The sequence below is a fragment of the Colletes latitarsis genome, chromosome 5 (genome assembly GCF_051014445.1).
Source record: "Colletes latitarsis isolate SP2378_abdomen chromosome 5, iyColLati1, whole genome shotgun sequence".
Classification (NCBI taxonomy): Eukaryota; Metazoa; Arthropoda; class Insecta; order Hymenoptera; family Colletidae; genus Colletes; species Colletes latitarsis.
In genome coordinates, this window is record NC_135138.1 from 29922842 (window position 1) to 29944105 (window position 21264).

The 21264-nt window shown below is 33.6% G+C and overlaps 4 protein-coding genes across 9 annotated transcripts in view; 2 read left to right on the plus strand and 2 right to left on the minus strand.

Moving 5' to 3' along the window:
* LOC143342123 (A disintegrin and metalloproteinase with thrombospondin motifs 15) overlaps positions 1-8260 on the plus strand; it is a 99564-nt gene extending 91304 nt beyond the window's left edge. Inside the window, exons 19-30 of one of the 2 annotated variants that reach the window (XM_076765642.1) lie at positions 75-236; positions 359-499; positions 578-703; positions 778-948; positions 1038-1253; positions 1781-1972; positions 3715-3903; positions 3984-4309; positions 4410-4546; positions 4635-4825; positions 4894-5031; positions 5303-8259. In XM_076765642.1, the coding sequence (XP_076621757.1) occupies positions 75-236; positions 359-499; positions 578-703; positions 778-948; positions 1038-1253; positions 1781-1972; positions 3715-3903; positions 3984-4309; positions 4410-4546; positions 4635-4825; positions 4894-4983 (1941 nt within the window). In that variant the 3' untranslated portion in view covers positions 4984-5031; positions 5303-8259. Of the gene's footprint in view, positions 1-74; positions 237-358; positions 500-577; positions 704-777; positions 949-1037; positions 1254-1780; positions 1973-3714; positions 3904-3983; positions 4310-4409; positions 4547-4634; positions 4826-4893; positions 5032-5302 lie in introns of both variants that reach the window. The other variant, XM_076765643.1, reaches the window with a different exon arrangement.
* On the minus strand, positions 8118-11648 carry LOC143342125 (uncharacterized). Of its 3 annotated transcripts, none has more exons than XM_076765645.1 (2): positions 11409-11648; positions 8118-11345 (listed from the first exon to the last, which is right to left on the minus strand). In XM_076765645.1, exon 2 carries the CDS (start codon positions 10606-10608, stop codon positions 9805-9807), a length of 804 nt encoding a protein of 267 aa, XP_076621760.1. In that variant the 5' UTR covers positions 10609-11345; positions 11409-11648; the 3' UTR covers positions 8118-9804. The 3 variants fall into 3 exon arrangements, with proteins under 3 accessions (XP_076621760.1, XP_076621763.1, XP_076621761.1); XM_076765648.1 differs by lacking the exon at positions 11409-11648 and having other exon boundaries at positions 8118-8538; positions 9758-11360; XM_076765646.1 differs by lacking the exon at positions 11409-11648 and having other exon boundaries at positions 8118-11044; positions 11156-11359.
* A 1886-nt stretch (positions 11649-13534) lies between these two features.
* LOC143342192 (uncharacterized) lies at positions 13535-14840 on the plus strand. The gene is made up of 4 exons (XM_076765806.1): positions 13535-13687; positions 13881-14078; positions 14248-14421; positions 14497-14840. Exons 1-4 carry the CDS (start codon positions 13637-13639, stop codon positions 14773-14775), a joined length of 702 nt encoding a protein of 233 aa, XP_076621921.1. The 5' UTR covers positions 13535-13636; the 3' UTR covers positions 14776-14840.
* A 2912-nt stretch (positions 14841-17752) lies between these two features.
* Positions 17753-21250, minus strand: Rab7 (RAS oncogene family member Rab7). 3 transcript variants are annotated; one of them, XM_076765808.1, is made up of 6 exons: positions 21122-21250; positions 20571-20674; positions 20067-20252; positions 19759-19977; positions 19185-19322; positions 17753-19121 (listed from the first exon to the last, which is right to left on the minus strand). In XM_076765808.1, the coding sequence occupies exons 3-6, from the start codon at positions 20244-20246 to the stop codon at positions 19035-19037; spliced, it is 624 nt and encodes a 207-aa protein (XP_076621923.1). In that variant the 5' UTR covers positions 20247-20252; positions 20571-20674; positions 21122-21250; the 3' UTR covers positions 17753-19034. The 3 variants fall into 3 exon arrangements, with proteins under 3 accessions (XP_076621923.1, XP_076621925.1, XP_076621924.1); XM_076765810.1 differs by lacking the exon at positions 20571-20674 and having other exon boundaries at positions 21122-21237; XM_076765809.1 differs by lacking the exon at positions 21122-21250 and having other exon boundaries at positions 20571-21044.
* Positions 21251-21264: the final 14 nt, after the last annotated feature.

The window sequence follows — 21264 nt, forward strand, 5'->3', positions numbered from 1 at the left end:
TCCCATTAAAATGTTTTCCATGGATGCCCGAACACCCTGTATTTTTCTAATGCGTGTAACGGTTTTAATCGCAGTGCTCGGCAACGTGTGGCCCGGGCAAACGGCGACAGCAATATTTGTGCCATGTGGACAACCGAATTGTATCGCAGAGCGACTGTGGTGAGTCGCCGCCGGAAGTCGTAGAGGTTTGCAACGCTGGACCTTGCGAGCAATGGAAATCCGATGCCTGGAGCCCGGTATGTACTTAAATCATGCACTTGTTACATACATGGTAATTAACTAAACTATTAATTAATACATCAGGTCTAGAATTTAATTTAAACTGTATAATGGCGAATTCAATTTGCTCGGTTCACAGTGTTCAGTCACTTGTGGTGCAGGCGTGAAACAAAGAAAAGTAGTTTGCGAATCCTCCAATGGAATCATAAACAATAAATGTTCCTTTTCTGATAAACCGGAAGACATCACTACCTGCGTGCTTAAGCCCTGCCCAACAGTGGTGCGTTAATTATTTCGTACTTATCGTTGTTGTTAAACTGTAGTACAAAATATAACTATTCACAAAATGTTATTATAGGCCAACGCAACGCCAATTAAATATTCTTCTGATCCACCGCGCGAGGAACCTTCTCAACAGGACAATGAAGTTGGTGATATTACGTTTCGTTCTGGATACCAATGGGATGTTAGGTCGTACAAGGAGGTCAGAATTTTCGTCGTTATAAAGTTTTATTATCTTGAACCTAGAAAAATTATAAAGTTATGTATAATTTCCAGTGTTCCAGGCCGTGTATTGGGGGCTATATGTACATTGGGGTAAAATGTGTTTCCATTGAAACAGGAACTATTGCCCCTGACGATTACTGTGACAGAAAAAAGAAACCGTCAACTTCGATTCCTTGCAATCGTCATCAATGTCCAATGTGGAATACTGGTGATTGGAGTCAGGTTAGCCACGAAATATTGTACAAAAAAAGCTGTGAAATTTCTTATTATTCTCTTCGTTACTGACTTATTCGAATCATTTGTCCATACAGTGCGACGTCGAATGTGACACGGGATTCCAACATCGACAAGTACGTTGTCAGAGTCCGCAGGGTGAAATTGTGTCGGATGACAGATGCCACAGCAGTGAAAAACCGGAAGTAGTGAAGATATGCCGGAAGAGCCCGTGCATGACTGGTTCCTCGAACAGGAAAAATCGATTGGAACCGAACATTTTTCGAAAATGGAAAGTCTCTAACTGGACTTCCGTAAGTATTACTTGCGTACACAATATTTCTCACTGTATTGCAGCTTTTTTTACGCTTAAATAATTCAATCGTAACCGATTACCTTATATTTACAAAATTCGTATTACTGTTGGCAACTAAGCATTTTTGCCAAATCAGAGTATCGTAAAAAAATTTACTTCGCCTATTGTCTTACCTACGAATCTTCTGTCGATGTTGTGTACCTTTACTCTCATTGTTGTTGAAAGCTGTTTTATATTACAGCATGCGAACAGTCTACTTCGTAAAGATGTTAAACGTTTTCCGTCGATGTGCGTAAACATTTAGGCTTTCTTATAATTCAAATACTAATTCGACGTATAACGGTACAGTTAAGAAGGTAAGAACAAGACAGTACGAATCAGAGTTGATTTTACAAGTTAGTGTCACGAATAACCGGAAGTGGACGAGTAAAAGAAAATCGATTCGTTTAAGCGTACTTAGGGAAGTTGAGGGCAGTTCAGAGGTTGCCATCTGTCGCAGTTTGGTCGAACGAAAATGTTTTACAGTGCTCGAAATCGTGCGGTAGCGGACTGCAGAGGCGAAGGGTGGAGTGCATAATGAGGCGAGGAAACCACGGACCGGAAGTGACGGTTAAGGACGAGCAGTGCTCGAGGCTTGGCTTGACCAAGCCAAGATCGCAGAGATCCTGCCGACGCGTTGCCTGTGACTATATTTGGCAGGAAGGCGCTTGGTCTGAGGTACCTTCATACCTCGCCACTATGATCTATCGATCACGTTTTACATCATCGCCTGCCTCTTGTTCATTTTGTCGCAATTTCCACCCGGAATGTTTTGGTTCGATCCTATCGCTCAGCTTATCGATGGATGCATCTTTGATTCTGGATTATCGCTAAATGAAAGGCGTGTAATTAAATAAACAGGGCATGAAATTCTTAGTCAAAGTTCTGATGAACATTTTGTCGGAAATGCGTTCTTACCATCGCTAAGAACTGCATTTCTAAACTTGTACACGTTTCCCCTAAGAATATATATTTCTACTTGTTTCACAATTACTACAAATTCGCCCTATTAAACTTAAATAGACACGAATGTAAAATGATCCTAGAAACGCTCAGCAGAAATCATTTTAGAGTTATAGTTAAGAAAGTGCATTATTGGCGCAGATTCAAGTTTAGATGAACCCTTTAACTGTGGCGCACTCTGTTGCAACACCATATCACTTTTATGCACTCACATGCCAGTGGGTAACCAAATTGGGACTGAATTGTAGTTTAAGAACTTAGAAACATTAAATGTCGAGAACCTATTGTTTAATCGATTGCGATGCAACATGACCAACCCCAATGCTATACCAATTTATTAGTCGTATATACATATGCAATTTTCGTACATTTAATGGATGTATTGGAATGTATATATACGCCTTTCGCATTCAAAAGATTATAATTTAACCTAAAAATGTATTACTAAAGGCTATCATGTTTCTTTAGAATTCATCTATAAGCTTGATTTTATATGTTCAACTTAGAATTTGTTTTAAAATAAATTCATTGATAATTCCATTCTGTAATTTAAGGAACAGTATAAAAAATGATTAAAGTTGGTTAAATCTGTTGCTTGCATATTTCGTACGAATGTTTTTAATTGTAATTTGAACTTACAATGGACAGAGTACTTAATATGTACATATTTATATGTACACCATCTACAATATGTTACACCAACTTTAGTCATTAAACGGTTTTGGTATGTTTCCTATATGGTAGTGATTAATTCCTAGACATAATAATCCAAATTCTACTTTAATGTATCTAATAATATCAGAGTTCTGCAAACATTCCTTATTGTTATGAGAATTTTTAATTTTGGATGTATTCAAATGTTTGATATGTGTATAGAAATTCTGTAAGAGATAAACTTGCAGATATAATCAGGGAAGTTTGTATTTCATCAAATTATGTGTGTGAAAGAATGATATTCATTCTATTAACACTATTAACTTGGTCAATTCAATTAACTTGTGTACTGCACTTTTTGAATGGGTATGCAAATTGAATGATTTTCTTCATACAGTACTTACTGACATTTTCAAACATATAATTTATTTATTCATGAACAGTGCATGGGCATGAATTTGTTATTATATTTTCTGCATGTCAAAAAAATATGTTTCAGGTACAAATGTTTAAACAAGTGAGATTGTTCATTGTATTATTTACCATATACTTAAATTGTCACAAATTATGAATCATTACTGAATTTTGTTAAAATTCTTCTGGCATACAATTTTTTACTAGGAAAATTCTTTCCTTTTCCTAGTTTTCAAAGATCTATTTGACCATGTTATAATGTAGTATTTAATTCTATATAAAGAAGGAAAGAAATTAACAAAATAAAGTGAAAAGCATAATAGCTCGACTGTTTTCTATCAAATTACTTAGTAAGGATTGCAATGAAAATCAAACAACTTTGTTTCAAGTGTTCAGCAGAATGTGGTGAGGGAATTCAACGTCGAACAGTAACATGTCATCGTACTAATCGATATGAATTGATTGATCCAAGACCCAGTGACAACTGCCCACTAGATCAAAAACCAACCACTGAACAGACCTGTAAATTACAGGAGTGTGATGATAAGTATTTTTGGAGTCCTGGCCCATGGAAGAAAGTAAGCTTAATTTAACAAGTTGGAATAGTTTTTAAGCATTCCCTAGAATATTATGTGACTAAAATAAATCGAAATTTTAGTGTAGTCACACGTGTGGTCAAAAGGGTCGTCAAACACGAAGATTATTCTGCCGCGATAGATCTGGCAAAAAAGTGGCTCGAGTTAATTGCCCTATTGAATTTAAGCCACACAGAAAACAAAAGTGCAACCAAAGAAAATGTTATCCACTGTCTTGCCTTGAAACTAAAAAGTACTTTAAAGCTAATAAAGACGGCGAGTACACTTTAATTGTGGGTGGAAGAAGCATGTCAATTTATTGCCATGGAATGTCAACTTCTGATCCAAAAGAGTATTTGACTTTGCCAGCTGGATCTCGAGAGAATTACGCGGAAATATATGATAAGAGGTAAGTATCTAGATGCATTTCAGCTCAGAACATCAGAAGTTATTGATTATATTTTACTACTACTGTCTTATCTGTCTCTACATTCTTTCATACATTTTAGATTAATAAAGTATCAAACTTGTCCATACAATGGACAAAGAAACGATAGTTGTAGATGTGTCACTGATGCTGGAACCATTTCTGGTAAAACAATGTTCAGAAGAGTAAGATTTGATCCTATCAAGCTTTATATTTTAGGTAACATGTTACTTATTTAGGTTATCACCTATCTTAAACATTGGTCTCTTTTTTTTATATCTGTTACAAGGTATATTATATCTTTCAGAGGATGATTATACATTCTCATGGACAAAAGGTGCAAAACGTGTCAAGTATGGTATGGCTGGTGATTGCTACAGTCGTGCCTATTGTCCTCAAGGTCGTTTTAGTATTAACTTAAGTGGAACTCAACTGAAACTATCGTCGGATGTTACATGGACAGGAACACTTGGAGTATCAATGGAAATTTATAATATTGTAAGTAAAACATATAATTAATATTATGCAATGCCACATTATATGATGTTATGCAATTGCACCCTTAGAGCAATCAGCATATCACAGGAAAATGCGGAGGTTACTGCGCCTTTTGTAGTCCGAAAATCGGATTAAAATTAGATGTTCTACCACCCTAGTTCGAAATGTATGGAGCTTAATAATCTCTAGATGCCTGTGGAGTACAGGTATGTAGAACCAATATTTTAATTTATCTTTGTTGATTATTGTGTTACTACAATTTTTTTTATTTGTAAACTTGAACCAAGCAAACAAAAATGACCTTAAAATACAGGGTTTACCACATTTTTAAATCAAGCTTTATCCAAATGACAAAAGCTAGAGGATTTAAGTCAGACCCTATATCATATTCTATTTAAAATCATCTTTGCTAGATAGTTTTCTATACTATAAATAGTAAACTTCGAATCTCTAGAAGTGTAAGCAAAAGATTTACAGCTTTCAGCAGATAGAAATTCCACTAGTGGATTTGAGTACGTCGCAAAAGACTGGTTCAACGAACACACGATGAAAATGACGATCTGCTAACGAACCGATTCCTTGACCTCGAGGTTACTCCGAATCATATATTTAAGTCGTTACTAGTCTGCCTGATTTTTAACAATAGTTATTGCACAAAATCAAACGTTAACAATCAACGTTGTACAATCAAAGAGATTGCTTTGAAGTGAAGTCACAAACCCAAGAAACGTGAAGAGCACTCACACAAACTATTCTTGATATGTCGAATAGAGCATAGATTAATTAATAACTATTTACTATCTTACGATTTGCATTTAAAATTTAATGGTTTATTTATATTAAGAATAGGAATATTATTCATGAACATGCTCGTAGAACTCGATTTTTTTTTACTAAATCCATTCATGACAATAAGATCATCAAGCCTATTAATGTACCGAAAACTTGAAAGAAGAGAAAACCTAGTAATAGTTCTATTTTCTTGAACTATTTGCCGAATTCTTATACCTATCTAATTGAGAGTTCCATTAAGTGTGTATATAACTTAGTATCTGGTAAGGACTGCAGTATTCGTTTTCTTTTTATTTCGTTGAAACATCATAACAATCTGAAAGTTATTGTTGATCGAAAACTGTATAAAAACGAATATTAACATTAACATGCAATTGAAGTCCAAACCAGGGAATCAAGAGGTATAAATCAACCAATTCAATCTTTTGCAAAGCTAAGTATCTATACTCGATTCTAGTAAAGAATCTAGCAGTTTCTGCAAATGCATTCTAAACAATATGCTCTAGATTTACTTGAAAATGCATTAAAAGCAAAATGAGTCTGAGAGATTCGAGCCTGAATCTATACCTCTTGGTCAGTTGAATACTTTGGCTATTGCATGGATGTGGAGATGTAAAATGCGATGAAAATTCGAAGCAGTTGTACATTCTATCACTGCCAATATTCATGCCTTATACTTTACGTTGATATGTAGTTTCATAACAAAAACATCAACGTTTGTACGAACTTAGAATTCGCTCGAGTTGGACGATACTCGTTAAAAGGGATAGCATCGTTACGACGAGAGGAAAATACGTATTCTAATGGAATTAGTTACATTAAGGAGCAAATCTATTGACATTTCCAAAGTCATTGTCCCGCCTATTCGTTACTGTAGTAGAGAGAACGAAAGTAATTCTAGAGACGTCGAAAGTAGGAAAAAGCTAATCGATGCTACCATACTTCGGCGGCAGATCAGCTTTTTGGAATTACTCTCGATCTCTCTACACTTATTAAAATCGTTTGACCTTCGCGTGCCAGTGTTTCTGCTCCTTGATATAGCACCACCGTAAATAATTAAATACCACGGCTTTAGTATGTTCGTGGCACGTAGAACAATAACATTAGACGATGTATAATTTAGCGTGATAGATTTATAGATTATATTCGAAGTCATAAAATTTGTATCGCACCCTCGAGAGCTCCAGATATAGCAAATGACTTAACCTTATTACCTTAAGTCCATGATAACTCAATGGAAGCGACCGATAGCAACTATTTTGTATGTGGAACGTTCATTATAAAAGTGATGCGAGTCCATTTTATGAACAAACGAAATTTCTGTCGATTAATGGACTTACACCGTTTTCGTAATGAACGATTCATGTATTGATATTTTTAGGAAATTTAGGAAATGACACGGTATTGATAGTTTGGATCGAATATTGAACCCTACACTGTCGTTATCCTTTCAATTCGATACCTTGATTTCTAAACGAGAAGTTTGATTACTGACGAGGGAAACGTAAGACAGTCTCGTACCTACACCAAAATACCAAAACAATTCTCGAGTACAAATCTTTTTTTGGCAGAGGTACGACAAACTCGTTCTCATAACCTATTGTATGAGAACCGAAGAAAATTTAGCTAAGTATGTAACGTTTCAATAGACTGCCATAGTTAATGTTATTATCCAATACTTATATATTAATATTATATATATTATGTATTAATATATATATATTAATAATTTTTTTTTATCGAAGAACGAATAACACGGCAAATTCGGCTATATCGTAACGTAGCAAAGCATAAAGGATGAACAACCGTATTAAGCAAGTTGTTCCAAATCGTTTTGGTGCTTTCGTGAAAGGCAGTAGTTGTGGAAGAAAATTTTGTAATAATTTTTGTACAGCCATATGATCAAAATTCCTACAGGGATCATCATTGACCAAACAGATCACATAATAAATTTCATTCTATTCGTAAAAAAATGTAAAGCAGAAAAGGAAAACTAATTGTACGATTCGTTTGCACAATTACTAACGATACACAACGTTGACCGATCAGGTTTTATACTTGCCACTTGATTAAAATCATTTATAACATTGTTCAATGTTTGTTGGCAAGTGCCAAACGACGACTGTTTAATAATAAATATAGAATACATTGCATGATAAAATGTATCCGTTTTCGTATGTATATTATTCGTAGTCGAACGATAGTTTACAAACTAACACGTGACAATTTTCTTCCTCTATCATATTAGATATTCTTTCTTTTTTTTTTTATTCATCCTACGTCTAAATGTATTCTTCTTGTATAACGCTTCATACGTTTTCAACAATTCTTTGGAACGATTGCGAATTGTTACTGCCAATATCGAGTATTTTTACAAATTTAAGTATATCATGTAACTATAAGCGTAGAAGTTCGGCGCGGTAATTTATTACCACGATCTCGAAATCCGAAGTCGATTTGACTTTTCCTTTTTTTTTTCGCGTGGTCTCAAAGACCGACGTAATTATTTTGCGCACCAGCACAGCGAAATAACATTGTACAGTGTCGATTAGTAATTTATTAATACCTATCGTTTAATACCATTAATATGTAGCTTATTGTAGAGGCGATCATTAGTACCAGTGTACGGCAATTATTTAAATATATTAAATCCAAAAATAAAAGTTTTTCAATATTTATTTAAAAATCCTTTCGCGCGTAACAATATACAGGTACAAGTATGACAAATACAAATATATTCGTAAACATTTATCAACTTCTTGACTTTCTTTGACAAATTGACATGAGAAAAAATAATTTTATAAAATATGACTGTTACTGTGACATTTGAAGATAATCACACGTATTATTCTATATTTTGTTTCTTCTAAATTGGAGTAAAATGTTAAATACCAATGTGCACATTCTATAGTAACTATAGTCTGTACAAAAACAATTAGTATCATCATTAAGAGATTATTTCCTATGTACTGTTTAACTACTTCTGCTGCTATTACATTTAAGTATGCTACATAGAGTTTTCAAATTCAGGTTAATATTATTTGAACGAATAACATGCCTAAGAACAATAACTGCTGTTTTTATCATATGAAGATTAAAAGAAGATAAAACCTTAAGTTGCCTATAGTTAGGAAATTTGGGTGCTCTTTACATCACTGGTTGTTATCAACAGTCTGACTTTTGATAATTATTTTTTCACTTAGACCCATCATTCTTTATTTCCCATTAGTACAAACACAATAATTTACTTTTCACATCTTAATATTTTATTTCATTAGTCAAAAAATGTTGTCATGGATTTTATTTTCACCTCATTTAACCTAATTAACAATGATTTTATCAATTACATTAATACTTTTAAATTATAACTAAATATTTCTGATTTTGTTACTTGCCTATTTTGGAATAACAACTTGTAAATAAATACATTGTAGTATTTATTTAATGTCATATTATATAAAACATTTGTTTTATAAGTCAAACACATAAGAAATAATATTAACTTTAAATTTGGTGAATGATAATTATAATTTTATTCTAAAGATACTAAATCTATATTAAAAATAAAATACTTATGTGATACTGTGTCAGCAGCAGCACATATTCGTCTGATCATAACAAGTCAATTATATTAAAAAATGATAACTCTTTCATTCTATTCAAACATTTCTCTAAATTTATTTCTATTTGCTCAATAGTTTGCACATAGATGTATTATTAGCAGAAGTTATAGTATCTTTAGTAACAATGTTCAAACTAATTATTCAAATAGTAACAAGATTAATAACTTCTATTTCATCCTTTTTATACTAATTATTTTCTTAAATGCATATGCGAATGTTCATATATCGATGTAAACTGACATTTCTATTAAAAGGTACTGCATTTATCAGATCTATTTTCTCATGTTCCACAATTCTGAATACTTTTTAAACCCTTTGAAAATAAAACCAAAATCTGTATAAAAACCTCTTTTTATACAGAACATTAAAATTTATTTTTTTTTCTATTTATGTTATGCAATCATACATTTTGAAATTTCTTGTGTAAATGAAACAATCAGATAAAGATATTAACTATGTTATACCGTGTAACTGAAGAAATTTTTTAGAATACAGAATTACGTTTTTTGACAATTACCGGCAAGAGTCTGGTGAAACAATGTTTGTCATGTTGGCAGTTCTGTTTCACTCAGGATTGAGCTCGCTTTCGATGTCTTGCAAAACTGATGTTGGAATTTTGGTTTGCCAATTTTGTTTAATTTTTATTAATTCACTGTTACTAGGTTTTGTAAAGTTTCTCCGTGTTGTCCGCTTCCTTTTTGCCCGACGTTGATTTATGCGTTTTTGTTCGGTATATTGCTTCGTCTGTTCTTCCGATATTCTTTCCAACTTAATTCTACATTCAGGAAAGTTCGCATTTTCGGATTCCGTCGTATTTATTGAATTAGTAAACGCTTGTTGTACATCACTACCATTGACGAAGAGTATCTTGGGTTTATCTAGTTTTTTGTTTTTACTAATATTTTTTTTTCCATTAACCTGCACATTTTCTGACTTAAATTTTGGTTTCATTCTCTTGATCCCTACTGCTATGCTTCGATTCATCGATTGTTGTTTCTTCTCTTCCCTCATGTTAAACGATCTGATTCCTATTTGTACTTTCACCTCATCACACCTTTGCTTCACAGTGTACAGTTTTAACTTATCCCTTCTAATCTTCGTCCGTATATGGTTTACTTTTTTCTTTAACACCTGTTCATACATATTCTCATAGTATTTTATTTCATCCTGAATCTTTTCGTGCTGCTTCAACAGAAGTTTCGTTTTCATCACTAACTGTCTGATCTTCTGGTTTCTTATCAATTCTTTCTTTGTTATTTTGGTATACTGCGTTAAGGCGTATTTTTGTAACTGTTTTTTTAGTTTTTCCAAACTTTTCTGAATTGTAGTCACGTCGTTATGTTCCTTTTTGTTTGCAGCTATCTTCATTTTTCACCATGTGATGTTACACAGTCACTCGTTTACTATCTACCTAACCTAGCCTGACCATAATGTCGCCTAACCTTCACTAAATGATTAACAGTCAGTTGTAGGTCTCGTCAGTTGTCCATTAGTATTACGTATGTATATGTATATTTATACATATGCAATATTCCCATTCTAGGATCTAGAGTAGGTTCTTAAATAAATTTTACCGATCATTTCCACTGTCAAGTAGAAAATCAAACAAAACACTCTTTTTTTAGCTTCTATCTCTAACCGTTTTTTTCAAATCACCGAAAAGTCTACTGCACCATCTAGAGTCATACTGTTAAAGCTTTGGGTCTACTAAGAATTCTACTAACAATAAGAATAATACATGTCTTTGATCAAGGATGGAGAGATTCTCATCGAGGACTCAAATTCCCCCTTGTATTCGTCACTACTGTAAAAGGGTCTGAATTATTTTCTACGACATTGTAATTTGTAAAATTATTGATAATTGAGATGTCTGGATGCCCAGGCACATTCGAAACCAAAAGAACGTCACACTTACTTGTAGCATAAAATCACAGATAATGTTTGGAATAGATCTAGCATCCAATGGAAGAATGGGACATATGGCGTGAAAGAGTGGACGACAACAGACCCCTTTGTATTTTAGTGTCGAATCCAACATTATCGATTCAGAACGACGCTGTAGCGCTATTAACGGTAAGAATTAAAACTATATATGCTGTGATTTACTTATTTGTTAATACAAATACTCTATAAATGATGTATTTTACACGCATTATCTTTCATTATACACCGTTATCTGAAAATTAAATTTAATACTTGCAGTTTCATAAACAGGAAATGTGTCTCAACGATAAAACGATAAAATTACGATAAATAGAATTTGTTCGATCAGATATATGCTCCGACTAACATGTATCATACAATGTATTGATTAACAAATGTTCTTAGAAAGAAGTGACAAGGCCAAAGATAAATTCCCGAGAAATCTCGATAACAAGATTATATCAATAATTTTTAGAAGATCCATATTAAATTTTAGAGATTATAGTTTGATATCTTTTCAAAATCCTCACTTATTGCTGTAAGGTTTTTAAATAGAACACAAATTAGTAAATAAGTACGTTTTACATTTGTAAATCTTTAACTTGTGACGCTGCTTTGCTGCGGGTAGGAACTCGGAGAATTCGTAGGAGGACAGAAAAGAAAAGGAGGGGGCGCGTTTCGTCTGGACCTGCTAGTGGGACTCATCACTGCCTTAGAAGACAGATATTGGGAAGTCGGTCGAGGATTGTATATACAGAGATTGTATTAAAAAAATTTTAATGGAAGATTCTGGAAGCCAGAATAAGACGAAAATCAAGAATACCAATTTGTTGATGGAGGCTTCGTTAAGAAGTTATTAACGTTTAAAGTTGCGTCCGTATTGAATTTTTTTCTCGAAAATGCGCAGGATTTCGGGGGTATGTGTATTCACCAAAAATGATTGGAAAGGTCTCCTGCAACCGAAAATAATTTTTTCAGAATGATTTGAAATTTTTTTTTTTCGTCGAAAAATTTAGGCACCTACCCCCTGTCGATTTTTCTTAAAAATTCGTTTTTTATTTTTAGTAATTTTGTTTGACGCCCTACAGAAAAGTTGTCTAATACTTTTTTGTAGGTACCCATGAACTCTACTTCAGAAAAAAGTTTCATTAAAATATATTCATTATTGTAGGAGTTATGGCTGTTCGAAGATTGGACCAATTCTATGGGGTTTTTCTCATTTTGTGGGGTCAAGGACCAACTTTCCGAATATTTTTTGCGATTTGTACATATTCTCCACCAAAATACGCGTAGTTTACTTTTTTAAACATCAAAATCGTCCAATCCGTTCAGAAGTTATGACGTGTTAAAGATTCGCATGAAAATTCGGGCAGACATTTCTGGCCAGAAATTATATTTTCGGTAAGGAATTTTTTTCTCGAAACTGAGTAGGATTTCGGGGGTTCGTGTAATGACCAAAAATGACTGTAATTGATTCCCGCAACCGAAAATAATTTTTCCAAAATGATTTGAAATGTTTTTTTTTCGGCCAAAAATTTTACACCTCGAATTTTTTTCTCGAAAATGCGTAGGATTTCGGGGGTATGTGTAATGACCAAAAATGATTGTAATCGACTCTTGCAACCGAAAATAATTTTTTCAGAATGATTTGAAATTTTTTAATTTAATTTTTTAATAACTTTTTAACGAAGCCCCAGTCAAAAAATTGATATTCTTGAGTTTCGTCTTATTTTGGCCTCTAGAATCTCCCATTAAAATTTCTCCCAGGGGTGGTCGAACAAACTGTATAGCAACTGAGGGGTCGGTCGAGCGCGACCCCTCTGATGGCGAGCATCGAAGGCGACGCTACGGACTATTTGTATAATGCTATCGAATGTACATAAAAATAAAACAATGATCGTCTTTTGTAGTTTCTATTTTACTTCAATTTAAAGTTCTATCCCCCTTATTGGAGAACCTTATACTAGCGTGCGCCAAGGAAAGTTCACCGAAGAACAAAATAAGTATTTTGAAATCTCTACATGAACAAGTCAACCAACTGACAACCAACAATTTGATAGGTTTTGTTCCAACAACTGTTTCCTGTACAATTAAGGAATGCTGCATCGTTTTTGCAAAGATGTCAAAAACCGGATGCGTAAGATGCGTCTAACGCGGAAACAACGTCGATATCTTATGGAAACCAGGGATACCCGTTATAAAAATAGAACATGTTACCCGTTGCACAGTTATGACCGTACCGTCATAATTATTCCGACATTATTTACTCGCGGATTCCCAATATGCGAAGCCATGGGGGAATTACCAAAGGCAACGTGCGTTTGCACATCGCGCGTACCCCTTCTCACCGATGATCTAGATCTACTGATAAATGACGCATCGTACCCTTTATAAGATCCAAGAGAACAGGTGTATCGCTATCAGTTTGTCAAAACGCAGCAACACAAGCGACTCGTAACTATCCTTGACGAATATGAAATTATTAATTGCCTTTTGTTTCCTCGCTGCGCTCTGCGCCTTGCAGGTGAGCCGACGAATTCAGTACGTTTATTAATTTAACCCGTTGAAAATTATTAAATTAAAAAAAATAATACTTCTAATACACAGATGCATTTTCTATATTTACACACACCGCCTAAATGGAGAGTGGAAGAAAAATTAATTCCGCGTTTAACGTGTTAAATTCACTCGAATTATACGCATGTTTCTTTGTTTAGGTATCGGCTTACAACGCATTTGATCAGTTGAAGTGGCAGGTGGAACGATCAAGGAATAATGTTAATTCTATCATGAGGAACATAAGGACCAACAGAAACAGTCTAAGTAATTCTATAACGATGAAATTGAGCAACCTGGAAATCCAAAGCATGACAAACATAAACAATTATGTAAACCCAACCCTTAATCAAATTCGTGTAAGTTACATTACGTTACATTACAAAAATACGTGTCGAATACTTTTGGCTACTCGATAATTTTATAAAGTTTTGTCAAAATCGATCATTATCATTTCGGGCGATCTCCTTGTATGATCTTCTGTCGTTATTAGATTTCGATCTGATTAGCATCTTAAAATGTTATTAGTCCGATGTGGATGCTGCTAAAGCAAATGGAACAGATGCCGAACAGTGCTACATTAACGCCAAAAGTGAGCTCAGGAGCATCAGTCTAACAGGATTTTCCGACCTCAAGCAATGCAAAGAGAGGGGAGAATCAGATTTACAAGTCCAACTAAATGTGCTCGTGAAACTAGAAGCGGTACGCTGTTTAATATGATTTGTCAAGGAACTAAGTATAATTTATAATCACGTGGTTAATCTGTACTATTTTCAGATTGGAAACAACTACCTCAACGAATTGTCGCTCCTTTTCAGTAGATGTTATTCATCAGATAGCATGCAAATGCAAAGCTGCATTGCTATCAAGCTGGGAAACATCAACAACTCTATTAGATTCTATGAAAACACGGCCAATTCGCAGATACGCGATAGTGAAAGAATCGCGAACCGAGCAGTCGTCGAGGCAAGCTCCTGCAACCTCAATGCCGTTTCGAAAGTCTACCCCGAGGTCACTAAGACGAAAATTAATGCATCCAAATGCATTAAGGGCTAAGGCAAATAGCTAATCTAACTTTTGACTATGCATCAAATGAAATAAAGCTCGCTCGCATAAGTAAATCGTTTGATTTCATTTCACCGTGCTAAATCGTCTTACACTTCTCGCATCTATATACACATTTGACTTGACGCCAAGCAGTATTGCATAAAAAGTTTTCTCGCGGGTCTTTTCTTTCTAATCTAAGTCTATATCGTGGAAAAGTAGAAATGAAACTAACCTGATTCCAATAAGCACAGACCCGTAACCTGGAGACCGCTACCCTGTTGAGGAAAACCCATTCAGCAACTCCCGCCTAAAAATATAGCTTCACGAACATGAAGCCTTCATTTCCAGCTTTTCACTCTTTTCCTTTTCCTCTGCTGTAGGCAATCTTTTCTTTCCTTTCCTCCAATCTGCCTCCGTTAACCTCCCATTTTCTGGCTGTCCTTGTCTTTATTCTTTTCTCTTTAATAATTTTTTTCCAATCTATTAGATGACTCTACGGACTTATTCCTCTTCTCCTCTTATGGCAACCTCTTTAATGAATATTTGGCCCATCAGAGGGCCAAACAAACAATTTCTAGTTAACTCTTTAAACTGATTAATTATACAGGATACTTATTGTTAGTTTTAACAATATATTCTTGCAACTGAATCCTTGGGTATGGAGCGTGAGCCTAAGATTTGTACTTTTTAATATTTTTTGTTTCTAACCTATTTCTTCCTTCATTAACTGTTCGATCGAAGAAAGAAAAGCTGACTACACATCGCCCAATTTGATTACTAAGTTTACGACTTTCACCACACCGATAAATTGTCGCCACTAACTTAGTACTAGATTTGTAGAAGCACGCTCACTACAGTTACTATACGTATATTATGTTCGAAAAAATAATTTGGGAGTCAAATCAAACTAATTGATAACATTTCAAATGATTTAAAGTTATTAAATATTGTGAATAAATTAATTTTTTTATTAAATAAAATTTTTCATAAAATCAGATCTAAACCAGCGTTCTTTGGAAGTCTGAATATAGAGCGAGATAAGTTCAACTCTAACCAATTTAAGATTTTAGATGCCTGATATTTATATAAACCTGATACACATTTCGTTACGTTCTGCAATCCTCCACTGAAATAAAAATCAAAGTCCTCAATTTCTTTACTCATTTTGATGGAGTCGTACAACTTCTCGATTTCCTTTTTATTCGTGGACCTGACGGATAATTTCTGTACGACCAAAATTTTTCCTCTTAAAATACTCAATCACATAACTATTCCTAATACAGTACTCCCTTAAACGATGTTCATTTGGCGATCTTTAAAGCGAGATACCCGAAACATTAATCGCTAATTAATGAGATGTATTGCCAATGGATCGACGAAATTTAATCAATCAAAATATGTCCAAATTTGATTGAACGAGTTAATTGCGTTTAGTTTCATTGGGAAGACATCGTCAGTCTATCGGTAACATATACGATCAGTATAAATAGTGATGAACCTTGAACGATGTTTGTATTGGCTTAGAGCCGCAAACATCTTTTCGAAGAAGTACTGTATTCCCAAACCCTTTAATTTAAAATTTCATACAGTACTCTACACCATGCTTCGCGGGAACGATAACGAAACTATTATCAGCTGATACAAATAATTAAAAAAAAATATATTTTGTATAATTACCGATCGCAGATATGTCTCTAATTTTTATTATATTTTATCTGTAAACGAACGTAATTTATTCTCTATATAGACGTGTGTATGCATGTGTGTATTTGACATTAATCGTAAAAATTTGTTTAAAACTTAACAAAGGCCGTGTGATATCATACATGACATTAATATAAAATATTCTATACGCATTTTATAATCTACTTGTAGGTATTCCTAGTTCAACACTCACATATATTCATATATGTATACATTCATATGTCATATATAAATCTTTTTGGACTTCATTGAAATAAGTAGTCGGTTTAAAAAAGCGATAAAATTGCTTTGTGTAAAAACGAATACTTTCTTACATTCGTACAAGATATCGATTAGAACATAACAACATATTGAAAACTTGGATAAAACCATACTGTATTACGAGACTGCCTTTATAGTTGGAAAAATCTATTTTCTATATTATCTGTCACATTTGCTAAATTGGTGCTATTCAGTTATATTTTAGTCTTATACACTACTTCATACAGGGGTTGCTAGATTTACTACCTATCTTAACAGACACTCATCTTAATAACAATATAGACATCGAACCACAATAGGGATAGTCTTATTTTTGTCAGGTCATACGATTATTATCCGCGACACGAATGTACCAGCGAATTAACTCGACCAGCTCGTAATTTTTCTGCAATAAATGTATTTCTTCTTGTTTTTTTTTCCACTTAAATCTAAGAGTAGCAATAGTAGTTTTATAGCAGCAGCGGCAATAGCAGCAGCAATAATGATAATATTTATAATATCTATCGTTAACATATTTCGATAAAATTATATTAATAATTATAGTTATACTCGTCATGATCATCATCATTTATATACATATATATTACGTATACACGCGTACATATATGATAACGCACATTACAGCATCCAAAATTCTGTACGATCATAAGTGTACGCATATGTTACACGCACTGAATTTTTTCATAAGAAATCTTATAGGTATGTTACCAATTCAGCTCACGCAATCTTTTGCTCTACAGTTTCAGTAACTTGGCTTAGATCTAAAATTATAATTTTAAATGTGGAAGTGATCGTCAGCACCGCGACGCGTAATTTCCGTTACCTTTATCATTTTTCCCCATTCTCCTTTGAAGATTTATTTAATTCAGTAGGACACATTAGCCATAGTACAAGAAAATATATTCCCTCGCTAAAAGTTCTGTTTTCTTAAAAGAAAGATACTATTAAAGAATTATACTGAAAATTTTTTATTCGATTTCAAATCATCTTCTTGCATAAACTTAATAATTTTTTTAATATCATTTATGCTATAATACTAAATATAAATAGACAAAAATGTATAGTTTCTGGAAAATAATCACCAAATAGCCTCTATACATTGCGTGATATGTTTAATACAAAAACGTCTTTTTAAAACATTTTTGACTAACTTTAATCATACTATGATAAATCTTCCAAAACCAAAATGTTTGAGAACTCGTGCACCGCGGTTCGAGACTCTCACCTCAAGGAGGAATTTAAGAATACGTGAAAATACTAATATACAAGTATTAGGGGCGCATTGGAAACATCAAATAACAAATTATCCAACTACCGAGTTTATTTGAAAAAGGGGATTTTCTCCTCGAAAACGCACTAGCCTTTTGAGATAGAAACAGCCGTGTAACTTCACGACAGATATTGTTATGTTGTTTTTAAAACTCATTAGTATCTCAGATCATACCATGACCAGCAATGTTTGCGTTATTAAATAAATTCAAAGGGAGTTTTATAACTGTAATATAAATTTTAGAAATTTCATTTCATAAAATTATCTATTAATATATGAATAATATAGGACTATGAACAATTTCCATTCCGTTTGACAAAAAGCAACATCCGAGGGACAATCAAATGTTATCTACCCACAAATCTTAACTATTTCCTAGAGCTCGTCCGTAAATGCGATTGTACTTAATAAATCATGAGCAAACTCTTTTGCAATGATCTAATTATTATGCTAGGTGTGTTCCCGACCAGTGAATTTTTCTCTCGACATAATAGGTATGTCTATGGTGGTTCGAAAACATCATAGTATCACTCCACAACAAAGGACATCAACGAGTTGTAAAGATGCAATTGAAAAGGGCAGTTCATACTGTTCGCCATACCCAATAAGAGAGCATTACAATATTCAGAAATAATGTGTTGAACATATTGCTCAACTCACCAACCATTTATTTGGAGAGTTAAGTATAGCACGAACACACAATATGAAATACAACATAGTCTCTTATGCGAGGAAGCCAAACGAATGCTCCATGGTAGAAAAATTTTAGATTGTTCAAATTTTTTTTTATAGATTTAAAACATGTTGCTTACGAATTATTTCACATACTAATATATAATCTAATAAGAATTTTTTAACGATGCGCATACTTGAAATTACCTTAAATAAAGTTTTAAAGAAACCAGGGAGCATACCTGGGACTTCCAGAACATATCAAGTTCGATGTAGTATTTTCCAAAATGTGCAGGTACGCGAATGTACGATCTGACCTGTACATCTAGGTGCTTGTCCAAAGTTTACATCATCCCAAGACCTAGCAGGCACAAGAGTCACCTTTGCCATTGTTTCTTTGGTCATTGGTCAACTTAATTTGGTCGGGAAATTCGTTATACAATTCCACCTGAAATAGATAAGAAATAAATTATATAAATATAAGAAATCGAGGTTACTGTATTTAACTTACTTCACTCTCCTGAGCTAAAGCATTCTTTGCTATCGTTTGAAAGGCTTGTTCAACATTAATGGCCTCTTTAGCACTAGTTTCAAAGTATGGGATATTATTTTTAGACTGACACCATTGTTGTGCTTTCTTACTAGAAACCTGAAACACATTAATGAAAATAAAGATGTTTAAAATTTTAACTAATAGGAATGAATACGTAAATGTAAATATAGCGTGCAAACATTAAATGATAATATACAGGATGTTCGGTCACCTCGGGGAAAAATTTTAATGAGAGATTCTAGAGGCCAAAATAAGATGAAAATCAAGAATATCAATTTGTTGATTGAGGCTTCGTTAAGAAGTTGTTAGCGTTTAAAGTTACGCCTGTAGAACGGCAACGTAGCTGTTCGCAGATTGCCGTTCTACAGGCGGAACTTTAACCATTCGTAACTTTTTAATAAAGGCTCAATCAACAAATTGATGTTCTTGATTTTCGTCTTATTTTGGTCTGTAGAATCTCCCATTAAAGTTTTTCCCCGAGATGGCAGAACACCCTGTATACATACTGACATATTTACACTAAATATCTTACCACTCTGGATTCTAGATCAACTTTGTTTCCAAGTACAACAAATGGAAAGTTGTCTGGATCTCGAGGTGAAGCTTGAATTAAAAATTCATCCCGCCACGAGTCTAGAGATTTGAAGCTGCTTGGTGCAGACACATCAAACACAAGTACGCAACAATCTGCACCTCTATAGAAAGCAACACCAAGGGACTGAAATCTTTCTTGTCCTGCTGTATCCCAAATCTACGTGAGTATAAAAAAAACAAAGGATAAATTGATGAAAAAACGTATACAAAATAATAATATTATTCTTATAAAACATATATGTTTACCTGCATAGTAACTATCCTATCATCTACCACAACCTCTTTGGTAAGAAAATCTGCTCCAATAGTAGCTTTATATTGATTACTAAATTTTTTGTTTACATATTGATTCATAAGAGAAGTTTTACCAACTCCTGAATCTCCCAGAATAATAACCTTAAGCAATAATTTCTTACGAGATGCCATTGTAAACTAAAAATAAAAGATACCTATATTCGTTAAGATCCTTGTCGATATATCAAATCAAAAGTTACAAAATATTTTTTACTAACATTAAGTAGTATATTGTTTGCACTGAAGGTTTTGTTTTAAAAATATTCTACAATGATAATACTAAACTATATAATCATAAATTGAAGTCAGTGACTCTGTAATCAAACTCATATATATGTTGCATGCCCAAATCAGAGATAACAATAAAGTGAAAATAATTGGTATGTGTTGATTGAATTATTGACTGTTATAAATAAATATGACGATCTTTGTTATAGAAGGAAAAAAGTACAATACCTTGTAAAATAATAATTATAAGTCGAATATTCCGATGTGAGATTATTTTCCGTTGATGAATAAATATTGTATTAGGATGCAACAGCTTCGTATATAAAAGTACACTAAAATTATATAAACGTAGAATGACGGTCAGAGTATTATAGACGCATGACTTCTTCGTACACCATTGAATGTGAATGGGAAAAGTACTCCCCTTGTAATGACGTATCTATGTACATTACTTGACAAAAACTATTGCGCGAAAACGTTTCGAACGAGCATTTTGGCGGTTAACATCTACAATATTTAAGCGATACTATCGTGAACACACAACACACCCTCAAAAGTGCAAAAATAGATACAGTAAGGCATTAACATATATGATCGAATAGAGCCAAAATAGAATCCGTTTAACTGCGATGCTTAAAAACCTGTCAACACGCGATCTCGACAATTGAAATTTACTAGAACGATTGGACTAGTGTCTTAAGAAACGTATATGACGCACATCAAAAGACGTAGACGATGTTTTACAGAATAATAAAAATATCAATTATAACTCGCGTTACCTTGAATTAGATAGAAAACAGTAAGTGAAACTTTTCTGAGCCAGCACTTCACACAAAGAAAATGGCGTGTTATGAAATCACGAGTATGACAACGATGTCGTCACCTGTTCTTCGCCACTTTTATCGACCGAGTACGATTAACA